This window comes from Scyliorhinus torazame, chromosome 1, assembly GCF_047496885.1.
Source record: "Scyliorhinus torazame isolate Kashiwa2021f chromosome 1, sScyTor2.1, whole genome shotgun sequence".
Classification (NCBI taxonomy): domain Eukaryota; kingdom Metazoa; phylum Chordata; class Chondrichthyes; order Carcharhiniformes; family Scyliorhinidae; genus Scyliorhinus; species Scyliorhinus torazame.
In genome coordinates, this window is record NC_092707.1 from 345,644,668 (window position 1) to 345,659,810 (window position 15,143).

The 15,143-nt window shown below is 44.0% G+C and overlaps 1 protein-coding gene across 2 annotated transcripts in view; it reads right to left on the reverse strand.

Moving 5' to 3' along the window:
• Positions 1-944: 944 nt before the first annotated feature.
• utp25 (UTP25 small subunit processor component) overlaps positions 945-15,143 on the reverse strand; it is a 52,621-nt gene continuing 38,422 nt past the window's right edge. Inside the window, exons 9-13 of one of the 2 annotated variants that reach the window (XM_072509961.1) lie at positions 13,436-13,618; positions 12,684-12,796; positions 2,755-3,000; positions 1,693-1,951; positions 945-1,332 (exon numbers count right to left, since the gene is read on the reverse strand). In XM_072509961.1, the coding sequence (XP_072366062.1) occupies positions 1,705-1,951; positions 2,755-3,000; positions 12,684-12,796; positions 13,436-13,618 (789 nt within the window). In that variant the 3' untranslated portion in view covers positions 945-1,332; positions 1,693-1,704. Of the gene's footprint in view, positions 1,952-2,754; positions 3,001-12,683; positions 12,797-13,435; positions 13,619-15,143 lie in introns of both variants that reach the window. The other variant, XM_072509952.1, reaches the window with a different exon arrangement.

The window sequence follows — 15,143 nt, forward strand, 5'->3', positions numbered from 1 at the left end:
TCCGGGTCAAGCCAGGCTGGGGGTTAGCTATATTTGGAGTGGCGGATGAGCCGGGAGTGCAGGAGGCGAAAGAGGCCGATGTTGTGGCCTTTGCGTCCCTAGTAGCCCGACGTAGGATTTTACTCATGTGGAAGGTAGCGAAACCCCCCGGACTGGAGGCCTGGATAAACGATATGGCGGGGTTCATAAAACTGGAGCGGATGAAGTTTGCGCTGAGAGGATCGGCTCAAGGGTTCACCAGACGGTGGCAACCGTTCCTCGACTACCTAGCAGAACGTTAGGGGGAAGATAGATGGCCAGCAGCAGCAACCCGGGGGGGGGGGGGGGGGGGGGGGGGGAGTAAATTGTGTTTTTGGAGGGGGAGAGGGGGAGCATTACTTCGTGTTATTTGGTTAGTTTACTATGTTAGTTAAACAATGTTATATAGCAGTTATCATGTTACCATTTTTGTTGATTTGTAAGGGAAAAAATTGTGTTTTAAAACTTTAATAAAATATATTTAAAAAAAATAAAAAATGGAATATTCTCTGCATCGCTCAAATACTTGGAGCCAGAGAGCAATAAGTGACAGTCATATCAACTTCTGCAGTCCTCCGTCTCCAAATTGCCCTTCCTTATGAAACTAGGCTGATGTAGGGACACGTCATTCGACTTTGAACCTTTGGCAACTAACAAAATTAATTTTGCTGAGAATCACAGATCTTCCTTTGCCGGTTGCAATACATATGGTTCAAAGTGACGCTAAATGACAAAACAAAGATAAAATTCCAAAATTTAGGAGGCTGCAACTTATGCTGGACGACAATGATTAATAACTATAAAAAGGAATGAACGTGCATTCATACACCTTTCACAACTAAAGGCATCAAAAAGTGCTTCATATGCAATGAGAATTAAATTGAAAAATGTATTAAAAGGTTAAAAAAAACCACAACTGACCATGGTTACTGGAAATTATGAACAGAGCTGCACTTTATTTGAAAACAAGAGTATTTTCTGTTTGACAACGGTTTGTTTTTGCTAGTTTAATTGCAGGATATTTCCAGAAAATAGTCGTATACTCGTGGATTCAAGAGAAAACAATTGTTTAAAATAAAAATCACATTGTCATATGTTACATTAAATGAAATACTGGGTGAGATTCTCTGGCCCCCCGCAGCATATTTCTTGGCAGTGGTTGATCAGCGATGGGATCTTCTGGTGCCGCCGCTGTCACTGGGATTTCTCATTGACTCCACCTCACGCTGCCGAGAATCCCCGCTGCGGGAGTGCGCCTTTGGCAGGGACAGAAGATCCCACTGGGGTGAACAGCCAAAAGATCTCGCCCATTGTCTATAAATTTGAAATGACAAAGTTTTCACAAAACGTAGAGAGAAAAACCAGAGTATTGCAGTCCTGCAGTTAAAACCCCCCAGAAAACATAGAAAGATAGGAAATGCTGGAAATACATTTGTGGAGAGGAACAAAATGGGGTCATCACTGGCCTAAAACAGTAACTCTGCTTCTCCACCTCTGACCTGCTGAGTATTTCCAGCAATTTCTATTTTTATTCCAGGTTACTGCATTTGCAGTATTTTGCTTTTACAAAAAATGTACACCATCCCTAAATTAGAAAGACAGGCTAGTAATTAGAATATAATCTCAAATCTCAAACATGACTCCAGTGATCACATTTTTTTTACTATTGCTCACCCTCAGTTTATGTTATGACTCTTCTCCAGTTATAAACAAATGGACAGATTTCTTTGACTGAATCATCTGTGCAGCACGCTCTGCTCCCACCACTCGGGTCAGCTTCTGAGCATCGTACTTGGAGTACAAAACGGTGCAAGTCCACGTAGCTTCATCACCCCTATTTTCTGCTTTCAGCATGTTGCAAATGTCACTGTAGAAATGTGGATATGTAGGAAGCTCATAGAAAATAAGATGTCTGATGCCCTTAATTGTGTACCTATGTTGAAAATATTTAAATTATTCAAAATGAAACACACTTAACAGACATGACAGATCACATCATATTCTTTAATATGCCATTAGATCTGAATTCCTAGACCATACTTTTTAAATACAGCAAATTTATTGGATGGAATTACCAAATTGAGTGTATGCTTATAATTGAGCTTACATACCTAAAACAGCTTTCGTACGCTGTTACAGACCAAAATCTTTAATGTGGAGAAAGGTTCCATTGAATAGGGTGATAAACTAAAATGAGGACAATACTGATGCACACCTAGCTGCCTTTGAATGTTGATAAAACATTTTGGTTGTGGTTAATGTGGTAAACTAGTCCTGGCCACTGTCTGCCACCTGTTCTCCATTTTACAACTTCTGATGAGAAACAGACCAAAAGTAGCTCATTTTAATTAACCCAAATAGTTTTTCTGTTGACCTTCAAGTCTGGCACTAGGTTTCAGCACAAGGGTATGCTGATCCAATTTGTCTACACTTATTCTTTGACATAAATCAGCTAATTTTCTCAATCTAGACTGGAAATGCCCGTACCAGCCTCCCCGAACAGGTGCCGGAATGTGGCGACTTGGGGCTTTTCACAGTAACTTCATTTGAAGCCTACTTGTGACAATAAGCGATTTTCATTTTTCATTCATTTCATTTCAAATTGTCTTTGTCAACATGACAGATGTGAAAAACACCATTCAATGTTTACAAAGAGCACAGGTAAGTAATGTAACTGTGCAAAACTGAATTTAAGGATTCTACGTAATGAGTATTTTTGAATTACAAAAATCTTACCTTTTGTAAAAATGGAAACGTTCGGTGAATAAAAGGAAAGGTTTTTCCCCCTTCAGGAAATGATATCTTGCTCGATTAATAGTGGATTTTTTGCTGTATTCACAAATATGAGAAAAATTCATTTCTTCATGGTTGAAGTAGTTTCTCAGTCGCACATAATCAAAGTAGATCGGTACATAAATTAAAGTGTGGGACATGACAGCTTCTCTATACTGCGGTAAAATCTTCGTGATAAAGAATTCAAACCTTTGGAGCGAACAAAAGTAAATCAATGTATCGAAAGCATTACAATATTTTACATTAAAGACGACAATCAATATACCATGTAGGGTTATTGACTGATGAGATTAAATAAACATTCAGTGCCATCCAAACACATTTGAGCATCTTGAAGTTTCTATTTAATAGATTTTGGATACTACCTAGCAGCAGAGTTACATCAGGATATTTGCATCTACAGCTTTGAGATTGCTTACCAACTGACTTGACTTCCCTTCTCACATTAAAATTCTGACCAATCCTGTAGACCAAGGTTGGGAAATTAATATTCAAGGGTACTTAAAATTCAGAAGAATAGGCAGATAGGAAACCGAGGTCAAGTAGTTCTGTTAAAGGATGAGATCAGCACAATAGACAGACCGTGTGAGCTGTCCCGAACAGACGCTCTTTTCACTTATCTTATAATCGTTCTCTTTTATTTTATTTTCATGTACCTAATGATCTGTTGAGCTGCTCGCAGAAAAATACTTTTCCCTGTACCTCGGTACACGTGACAATAAACAAAATCCAAATCCAAAATTATCTTGGCTCAAATTATAAAGATATAGAAATAATTCAGATGGAGATAAGAAATGACAAGGGAGATAAGAAATGACACGGGAAATAAAGTATTAATGGGAGTAGTGTATAGGCTCCCTAATATTAGCTACACTGTCGAATAGAATTCAAGCAATAATAGGGGCTTGCAAGAAAGGTACTGTGATTAACTGTGGGCAACAATAATTTTCATATAGGGTGGATAATTAAAATTGGCAAAGTAGCCTTGAAGATGAGTTCACTTGTGGCAGTTTCTTAGAACAATACACTGAACCAAACAGGGAACCAGCTATTTTAGATTGGGCAATATGCAATGAGACTGGATTAATGGATGAGGAATCCCATAAAGAATGCTGATGGATTTCACATTGTGCGAAATCCAGACCTGTCTCCTCATCAGGAGGCTGGAAACTACAATGCCCAATATGCCTTAGGAGTTTCTGTGCATGTGCAACAAAGTGGTCCGGAGTTCTCAAGTTTTGTTTATTTTTTTATTCCCCTTTTTCACATTTTCTCCCACATTTACATCCATCAACAATAAACAATAATCAGCAAGATATGTCAGTCCCCATAATAACAACAATCCCATCTACCCACCAACCCCCGAACCTCAACCCGCATGTTTACATAAACAAATGACAAAAAGGAATCAGGGATTACCCGTAGTCACCCTTAATCTTACACAGCTCCCCCCTCCCCACCCCCCCACCCCACCGCAGGTCTCCAGCTCCTCCCGTCCACTGCCTCTTGTAAAACTCCTCCTCCCAACCTCGGTTCCTTCCCCCCAACTTTCCACCCCGGCTAGACCACTCGGACCCTGTTCTGCCAGGCTCCGATGGCCGCAGCCCCTCCCCCCACCTCACTCCCGTTCACTGGCTGGCTTAAACCGGCCAGCGTGGAGGCCCCCGACCAGGTCCCTTTCCCACTTGCCCGGCCCTAGGAAAGCCCAAAGATCACCTTTTAGCACACAAACCCCGCATATCCACCTACACCCCAAAGAACTCTCATTTCGAGTGAAAGTCCCATCCCTTCCCTTGTCCAAATATATACCACATTGGCTCCTTTAATCTCTACACCCGCGCGCAGTGATACAAAAAAAAAGAAAATACAGTCATGAGGTTACATCGGCACATGGCCATTCCTCAATTTGTCAGTTCTGCCACAGTCCTCCTGCTTTCGCAAACTCCTCCGCTGCTTCCGCCGTTCCAAAATAAAAGTCCCTGAGCTTGTAAGTCACCCTCAGCTTCGCTGGATATACGATGCCGCACCGCACCTTGCTAATGTACGGTGCCCTCGTCACCCGGTTGAAAGCAGCCCGCCTCCTTGCCAGCTCCACCGTAAAGTCCTGGTATACACGTATACCCGCTCCAGCCCACTGCACCACCCGCTTCTGCTTGGCCCAGCTCAGGACCTTCTCCTTCACCTTGTACCTACGGAAGCACAGAGTCACTGCCCTTGGCGGCTCACTCGCCTTTGGTACAGGCCTCCACGACCGATGAGCCCGATCCAGTTCATATCGGGAGGGATCCTTCCCCTCCCCCAATAGTTTTGCCAGCATCGCGGCAAAATACTCAGTCGGCTTCGGTCCTTCAACTCCTTCGGGCAGCCCCACAATCCTCAAATTCTGTCGCCTGGATCTGTTTTCCAGGTCTCCCATTTTTCCTCACAGGTCCTTGTTAGTATCCATCACCTTCCGCATCTCTTTCCCCATCGAGGCAAGTTGATCACCGTGCTGCAATAACGTCTCCTTCACTTCCTTCAGCGCCTCCCCTTGCTCTCGCACCTCCGCCACTGCGCTCGCCACCTCCGTCCTCACTGGGGAAACCGCCTCCTCCACCAGCACACTCAAAACCTCCCTCATCTCCTTCCTCACCGTCTCCATGCATTTCGCAATCTGCGCCAACTGCTTTTCAAATTCCGCAGCCATCACCGTAGTTATTTCTTCAGCCGTAAGCAGTGCGGCCTTCCCTGGTGCTCCAGCCTCCATTTTTCCTGGTGACCCCGCGGTGACCTTTCCACTCCCCGACGGACCTCCAGCTGTTTTGTTTTCGGCCGTTTTCTTGCTCACCCTCGACATTTTCCTTTGTTCTTTTTTTCCTCCTGTGTCTTCACTGTGCCTCCTCCGTGCCTTCTCCCTGCTTCTGCCGCCTCCGCGGACCCTGGGACCGGGCTTAAAGCCCCGAAAATGCCGTTGCCGAACGGGTGCCCTCCATTGTGCGGCCGCCTCCCGCCCGCCGTCACCAGAAGTTCTCAAGTTGCCTGCATGAGGAGAAATAAAAGAGACGGTGCAAAAACTCCAGTCATGTGACCAAAGTCGGACATCACATTCAGAGAACAGTCCCTGGGAGAGGTCAGAGTTAAGAAGAAAGAGGAACAAAGAAAGTGGCTTCAAGCAGAAAAAAGACTGCAGTTGGCAGGCTTTGCTGAAGCAGGCTCAGGAAAAGCCCTGGTAATCGAAGTGTGCTCAGCAGAATCCCTGGCAATCGATGAGGCAGCAAAAAACGCTGGTCACACAGTGGTGTTCTGCTCGGTGTGGCTGAAGTGTGATTTTGCGCTGGAGTGCAGACTTGGAAATCCAGGGGAACAAAGTCGCGGGAAGAGACTGAAACCCTGGGAGGTGTGCCATCATTGAGGTTGTCTGGAAAAAATTACAAGACGAGATCTTTGAAGGTGAAGAATGGAATCCCTTGCGAGAGAGAGTTTCAACAAAATGAGTTGACTCATGGTGTTTACTGACGGCTGGGTTGGTTGTTGAGTCTTCTGGACCCAATAGCCTACATCCTAGGGTCTTAAAACAAAGTACTTGCAAGGATAGTGCGTATATTTGCTGTATCTTTTCAAGTTCCCTGGATTCTGGAAAGATCTCAGTGGATTGGAAAACTACAAATGCAGCTGCCCTATTCAAAAAAGGACACAACAAAGCAGGCAACTATAGATCAGTTAGCCAAAGCTCTGTCATTGGAAAAATACTGGAATCTATTATTACTGGAATCTATTATTAAGGAAGTAGCAGCAAGACATTTTGGTAATTAATAATAATAATAATAATCATCATCATCACTTATTGTCACAAGTAGGCTTCAATGAAGTTACTGTGAAAAGCCCCTAGTCGCCACATTCTGCGCCTGTTCAGGGAGGCTGGTACGGGAACTGAACCCGCGCTGCTGGCTGTGTTCTGCATTACAAGCTAGCGATTTAGCCCATTGTGCTAAAATACATTAAAAATAGAGTCAACATGGCTTTGTGAAAGGCAAATAGTTTTTGACAATTTTATCAGAACTCTTTCAGGATGTAGAAAGCAGGGTAGATAAAGAGGAACCAGTCAATGCAATGTATTTTGATTCCAAAAGGCATTTAATAAGCTGCTAGATAAAAACGCTACTTTTTAGTTAGCACTTTATCTTACAATGAGTCCATGGTGTTGGGGGCTCTGTTTCACACAGAATATGGCTCACTCCTGCCTCACCGGACAGTACCACATGACCTGACGGCTTCTCAATTCACCACACGACGTCATCGGGCAAAGTGAAGGGTTGAAGGGTTTGCCTCCTCATCAACTCCTCCTGGTGCTCAGACGTGGCGACCCTGGCAAACTACTGCTCCCCGGACCTGGAATATTTAACGGTGAAATGCCACCCATACTATCTTCTTTCTGCCATCATCACGGTGGTCTACATCACAACCCAGACGGAAGTGAAGAAGACGCTTGATGAATTGTACACCCCTATAAATAACAGTGAAACAGAATACCCAGAGGCTTTGTTCATCACTGCCGGAGACTTCAATCAGGCCAACCTCAACAGTGTACTGCCAAAATTCCACCAACATATCTCCTGTCCCACCAGGGACCCCAACATCCTTGATCACTGCTACACAAACATCAAGGACGCCTACCAATCCATCCCTCGACCGCACTTTCGAAAATTGAACCACAAGACGGTGCTCCTTCTCCCGGCATACAAGCAGAAATCCGGTTAAGAAGGTTGTGCAATCTACAAATTAAATATGGGAAAGAGCGAGATGTGATCCAGGCACGAGGGTAGGAAAGGAGACTGAAGGAGTTACCTTTTAAAGTGCCTGAGAGGAGTTTTAGATATCTGGGGATTCAAGTGGCTAAGGATTGGGGGCAGCTTCATAAGTTAAATCTGGGCAAAGCAGTCGATCAAATGAAAAGGGACTTCCGTAGATGGGACATGCTCCCGCAGATGCTGGTGTGTCGGCCCACGCAGTTGTTTAAGAAATGTTAATGTGTTAAACTGAAAATTACAAATGCTTCAATAAAATATTTTCTTTAAAAAAAGAAGGTTGTGCATTGCTGGTCTGAGGTAACAGAAGAGCTCCTTCGTGACTGCTTGAGAGTCAGTGGACTGGCCCATATTCAAGGACATAGCGGAGAACCTAAACGAGCATGCCACCAAGGTCACAGACTTCATCAGTAAGTACGTAGAAGATTGCATGCAAAAGAAGGTCGGACGGTGTTTTTTCAAACTTTTTTTCCGGGGACCCATTTTTACCAACGGCCAACCCGCGCGACCCACGCCGGCCGACCCGCGCGACCCACCATTTTCTCTAAACTAGTTTGTTGCTGACAAAAATGGAGGAAATGGTTTTGGCTCGTTTTGGCCTCAATGGTCCCTTTGGCCCCCCCGAACTTGTAAAAACCCGGCCGCACTGCGCATGCGTGCCCGAATATCGGTCCGCATGCGCGAAGGCTGCTTGCAGCTGGCATTATTAAAAGCCAGCTGCTGCGTCTGTTGCGCACGGATTTGCGCTATCGGGAGCGCTGCGACGGGCGGCTCCGCAACCCTCCAGACACCCGCCCGCGACCAACCCGCGGGTCACGTCCCCGAGTTTGACAATGCCCGAGGTAGTATGTGCATTACCCAACCGGAAACCATGGTTTAACTTGGGAGATTCACTCTCTACTGAAGGCCAGGTCTGAGCCGTTCATGACAGGTGACCTTGGTCCGTACAAGACATCTAGGTTGGTCATTAGACACATCAACTCCTTACTCCCAGAATGTCTTGATCCACTGCAATTTGCATACTGCCACAACCGGTCCACGGCAGATGCTATTTCCCTTGTCCTGTACTCATCCCTGGGGCGTCTCGACAACAAGGACTCCTACGTCAGACTTCTATTCGTTGACTACAGTTCCACTTTCAACACCACAATCCCAGCCAAGTTCATATCAAAGCTCCAAAGCCTAGGACTTGGCTCCTCCCTCTGCAATTGGATCCTCGACTTCCTGACCCATAGATCACAATTAGCAAGGATAAACAACACCTCAATACCAGGACCCTGCAAGGCTGCATACTTCGTTCCCTACTATATTCCCTATACACACATGACTGTGTGGCAACATTTGGCTCCAACTCCATCTACAAGTTTGCTGATGAGACGTCTGTAGTGGGTGGGATCTCAAACATCGATGAGTCAGAGTACAGGAGAGAGATAGAGAACCTAACGGTGTGGTGTAACGCCAACAATCTTTCTCTCAACGTCAGCAAAACTAAAGAGGTGGTCATTGACTTCAGGATGCAAAGTATCGTGCATCAATGGTGTTGAGGTGGTGATGGTGGAGAGCTTCTAATTCCTAGGTGTGCACATCACCAACAATCTGTTCTGGTCCACCCATGTTGACACTACGACCAAGGAAGCACAACCTCCTCAGGAAACTAAGGACATTTGGCATGTCCATATTGACTCTTACCAATTTGTACAGATGCACCACAGAAAGCATCCCATTTGGCTGCATCACAGCTTGGTATGGCAACTGCTCGGCCCAAGACCATAAGAAACTACAGAGAATCGTGAGCATAGCCTAATCCTTCAGGTGAACATGCCTGACATCCACTGACTCTGTCTACACCTCCCGCTGCCTTGGGAAAGCGGGCAGCATAATCAAAGACCCCTCAACCCTGGTTATTCTCTCTTCCAACCTCTTCCATCGGGCAGGAGATACAAAAGTCTGAACATGCACTAAAAGATTCAAAAACAGCTTCGTTCCCACTGTTACCAGACTCCTGTATGACCCTCTTATGGACTGATCTGATCTCTTCACACTTCTCTACTGAGTAGTTCTACACTCCGTATACTTCACCCACTCCGAATGCTTCACCCGATGTCTGTGTCTAAGTATTTATATTGTGTATTTATCGTATGTTCTATGTTTTTCATGTATGTAACGATCTGTCTTGACTGTACGCAGAACAATTCTTTTCACTGTACCTCGGTACACGTGACAATAAATCCAAATATGCTAGCATAGAGTCAGGATAAAATGGGTCACTTTCAGATTGGCAAACTTTAAATAATGGGGAGTCTTCAGTGCTGGGGACTCAATTATTTACAATTCTGTATTAATGCCCAAAATGAAGGCACTGCCAGATTTGCTGTGCTGACAGTACAAGTTTTAAAAAAGCAAGTTTTGAGGAAGACAAAGAGTCTGCACTGGGATATATAGATAGGTTAAGAGTGCAGGCACAATTTTGGTGGATGGAGTACAATGTGAGAAATTTATATGGTTATCCACTCTGGTTGAAAGAATAGACAAGCAAAATATTATTTAAATAGAGACTACAGAATTATAACAGTACTTTTCTTACAAATCTTATTACTTCTTGATTTATACTCTGTCCTACAGTGTACCTACTGTTTGGGGGCCTCTGCGCTACTCCCACCAGTTACATCCCATATCTTATCTCCACAAGTTAATGTACAGCAAGCAATTACAAAGGCAAATGCAATAGTGACCTTTATTTTAAGAGGAATGAAGTATAAAAGTAAGGAAGTCTTGCTACAACCGTACAGGTGCCCCAACCGTTGCAATTTGTGAAACTGAGGGGAAATATTATTGCACCAAAGGTCAGTGTTATGTTAAAACAAACTTTAATTTAAACACAGAATTACCCACATTTGCAACAAAGAAATAACTTTAAAAAGAGAAAACATTAACTTACTTCCCAAACCTGCCACTATATTACAATTAAGCTAACCAATATATTTCAAATACCACACATGAATAAAGTCAACAACCAGGTTTCTACTTGCTTTTCTCCTTGCAGAGTCTTTGGAGACAGAACCTTTCAGGACTGAACTGAGACATCTCTGTTCAGGTCAGAGTTCCAAGACCAACTGCCTTTTCAGACAGGCCTGGCTCCTCCCATGAACTACATAATCTGTACGCAAGGCACAAAGCATTATTTTGTCTCTTATTACATGACATCCCTCGACTTGTTTAGCTAGGACCAAACATTATGGGCGGTATTCTCCCCCCCCACGCCGGGTGGGAGAATCGCAGGGGCGCCGCGCGAGTCGCACCACGCCGCCCCGACACCCGTACGCGATTCTCCCAACCCCCCCAAAACCAGCACCGCCGGGCCGCTCGGAGAATCGCCGCAAACGGCAGCAATTCTTCGGCCCGGATGGTCAGCCTGTGAGGGGGGGCCTCCTTCACCAGGGGGGAGCCCACTGCGATCGGGGCCCACTGATCAGCGGGCCGGCCTCTCCCTCCACCCCCCCCCCAACCGGGCCTACCTCCTTCCGCGACCAGCCCCAGAATCCCGGCGCCATGTTGGTGAGGGGCCGGCGTGTGTAAGAAGTTCCCCGCGCATGCGCAGGATGGCGCGGCCCAACTACGCATACGCAGGAATGAGCTGCCCCAACTGCGCATGCGCGGGTTGGAGCGACGCCCATTTGCCGCCGGGTAAGGAGGCTGGAGCGGCGTGAACCGCTCCAGCGTGGTGCTGGCCCCCTATGGGGGCCAGAATAGGTCGTGACCGGGCCTTGTTCGCGCCCTCGTGAAATGCGACGCCGTTCATGACGGCGCAGGCACTTAGTCCCGGGAGCGGAGAATCCCGCCCAATAGTCCTCAAATTATCTCCCCCCCGGTCCTTCAAACGTAGACACCATCACATTAGCCACCTCTTTGTAACAAATGGCTCTCAAGATCTATTAGCAGAACACAAATCACAGCTCTGGCAATCATACTGTCTCCATGCATTTTAATCCAGGTTTTAATAACAATTTAGTAACAATTATGACAATTTCTTCATTTCATCACACAGGGCATTGATGAGACCATGCTGCATATCGTTTTGGTCTCATCATTTAAGGAGGGTGTACTTGAATTGGAGGCAGTTCATAATAGGTTTACTACACTGATTCCTGGGATGAAGAGGTTGTCTTATGAGGAAAGGAAGAGCAGGCTAAGCTGGTACAATATGATATTTTGAATAACGAGAGGTGATCGTATTTGAAACATACAAGATTCTGAGGGGGCTTTACAGAGTAGATGCGAGGATATTTCCCCTCATAGGAGAATTGAGAACTGGGTGTGGGGGGTATTGTTTGGAATAAAGGGTCTCCCATTTATAAGAGGTAAGGAGGATTTTTCATTCCCAGTGGAGTCTGGTTTTTAGAATTCTCCACCCCAGACAGCTGTGAATAAATCATTGAAAACATTCAAGGCAGAGTTAGACAGATTTTCTGTGAATCAAAATGAACTCAAGTCAGTCCCAGATTTACAAAGAATGTTGAGTTGCAATACATACCGTTTCCTAATTTCTACAAGCTGCCAGTACATTCAGATAACAAAAAAGATAGCGGTTGTGAGAATGGCAAAACCACACAGGCCTTCTCCCAAGTTTGACACCAAAGCTTCTGTTATGGCAAGCTTTTTATGCTGCCTGATTTTGGAGCATCAATAGTATGTGCTTGAAATGGTGAAGTGATTTATTTTTTGTAACCCCCCCCCCCAACCAAAGTAACATTGAAGATGTACTTCAAACGTGAGAAAATTAAGTTCGCCTTAAGAGGGTCAATGCTAGAGTTCGTCTAGAGGTGGCAGCCGTTTCTCGACTTCTTTGGGGAAAACGGTCAGCAGAGGTAATAAGAAAAAAAAGGGGGGGGGGGTTAGGCTATTTTCTGTTTAGGGTAGGTGGGATTTGTTAGGGTTGGAGATGGTTTACGCACTATGTTCATATTTGTACTGTTTACTGTTATTATAAAATTATAAATACCATAATAAAATGTTTTACAAAAAAAGATGTACTTCAAACTCTATTTGATGCTCTTGGAAATAGAAGCAAAATCCCTAAACATGGATTACCTTGCATCAGGTAAACCGGTGAAGTTGGCAACATCCAATCGCTGGAAAACATGTGGTAACTGCACAACAACATGGCAGATTGAACCAGTTTGAGGCACGTTACTTACTACCACCTAAAAAAACAAACAAAATATTTCAGAAACAAGATCTCTAACTTTGTCCTGCTGACCATTTAGTGATGCAGTGCACTCGTGCACCCATATGCTGCATTACTAACATAGCGACATACAAATCATCCAAGTTCCCCACACAACATACTTACAAACATAGCAATGCTGTGGACAAATTACTGAACAGTAACCAACCATTCACTGTAGGGGAAATTAGACTGGAAAAAACTAGTCAAAACATGCTACTTTAAAAAGATAAAATGTTTCTTTGAAAAAAACGTTCACTAAAACGGAACAAAAATGTACAATAGACAATTTTCAGTGTTGCCAAATACGACAAAGTTGTAGAATACTCTTGACACAAAACTGACTGGTTTTCCTACAGTGTATTCTAGCATCCATATGGATTATTTCTTCAGGGCCCTTCAACAATTTAAATGCAGCACAGAAGCAGTTAATATTAAGTGAGAAAGGTTTGCTTCGAATCATAGAATGGCAATTTAGCCCAACTTATCCATGCTGCATCTCTAAGAGCGTCAGTCACACACTCTTCCAGCCCTGTAATTATTTTCTTCAAATCAGGCTCAACAGCATTCCCCAAAATCTACAACAGTCAGTAATAAAAGTTCACAATAAACACACCTGTCCTCTGTAATTGAAGCAGTGTTTACTATAAATAGCATTAATCTGTGGATCCTGAAGAGCGCTGAAGATCAAAGTCTGTCTGTAATACTTGGACCAATTGTTCAGACTCCACATCCGCACACGAGAGAAATCCACTCCATGCGGCTCATGAGGTTGCTGGTTAAGATGATTCAGTAGGTGCTGCAGCAAGTAAGATTTTGGCAGTTAAAATGACTGAACATATACCATGTTAAACATATATAGCGGAATCACTTGCAAAGCCCTACTGAGGTTTCTAAATATTTATCTGTTCTGGAGGTCTGGGTGACATTGAGATGGTAAAGAGAGAAAAAAGATGAGATGGTGGAGAGAGTAACAGTTTCAAATTCAATGACTCTTTTTCAGATTCATCGAGAACAAGAGGGTATAGGTTTAAAGGTCATTGGAAAAGAAGCAATGCTGACAAAAGGAAAAGCTTTTTCTCGTAGCGAATGGTTAGGATCTGGAATGCACTGCCCGAGTGTGGTGGAGGCAGGTTCAATTGAGACATTCAATGGCAAATTGGGTTGTATCTGAAAAGGAAGAATGTGCAAGGATAGAAGACTGGGGACTGGCTTTTCCAAATAAGTCATTATTTGACTTGAACTGTTAACTGTTTCTCTCTCTCTCCACAGATGCCAACAAGCTTGCTGAGTTTTTTTCAGCACTTTTATTTTCTATTTCAGATTTCCAACAACAGCAGTATTTTACTTTCATTATAGAAGAACGATGGTGTTGCCATGGGACATTATGAGTAACCTATATAGTATAGGATTGGAGTCACATGTTTATCAAGCTCTTCCCTGAAGTACATTAACCACTGCAATGGCCAATACCATAACTCTATTCCAATCAATCAAATTAGACAAATGGTCTTATATTTATGTTTGTAATGCAGCATATGGGTGCACGAGTGCACTGCATCACTAAATGATCAGCAGGACAAAGTTAGAGATCTTGTTTCTGAAATATTTTGTTTGTTTTTTTAGGTGGTAGTAAGTAACGTGCCTCAAACTGGTTCAATCTGCCATGTTGTTGTGCAGTTACCACATGTTTTCCAGCGATTGGATGTTGCCAACTTCACCGGTTTGCCTGATGCAAGGTAATCCATGTTTAGGGATTTTGCTTCTATTTCCAAGAGCATCAAATAGAGTTTGAAGTACATCTTTTGCTTGTAAAACATTTTATTGTGGTATTTATAATTTTATAATAATAACAGTACAAATACAAATATAAACATAGTGCGTAAACCATCTCCATCCCTAGTTTTCCAAAACTTAGTGATAGAAATTGTTCTGAACTAAATCACAGAATTGTTACAGTAGAGAAGGAGACCATTCAGCCTATCCCGTCATGCTGGCTTTCACCAAGTATCACTCCTCAGCCTTCTCCCTATAGCCCTGCACAGCTCTCCTTTTCTGACAATAATTAAATTCACTCCCGAATGCCTTGATTGAACCTGCCTCCACCACGCTGTCAGGCGGTGTGTTCCAGATCCTAACCACTCACTGCATGAGAAAGCTTTTTATCATTTCACCATCTCTTTTGCCAGTGATCTTAAATTTATGCTCTCTTGTTCTCTATCCTTCCACCAATGGGGAAAGTTTTTCCCCACCTACTCTGTCCAGGGACTTCCGGTTGCAACATGTAGGAGGTGGCACGCAAGGTAACTAGAGTAATTGGTTTT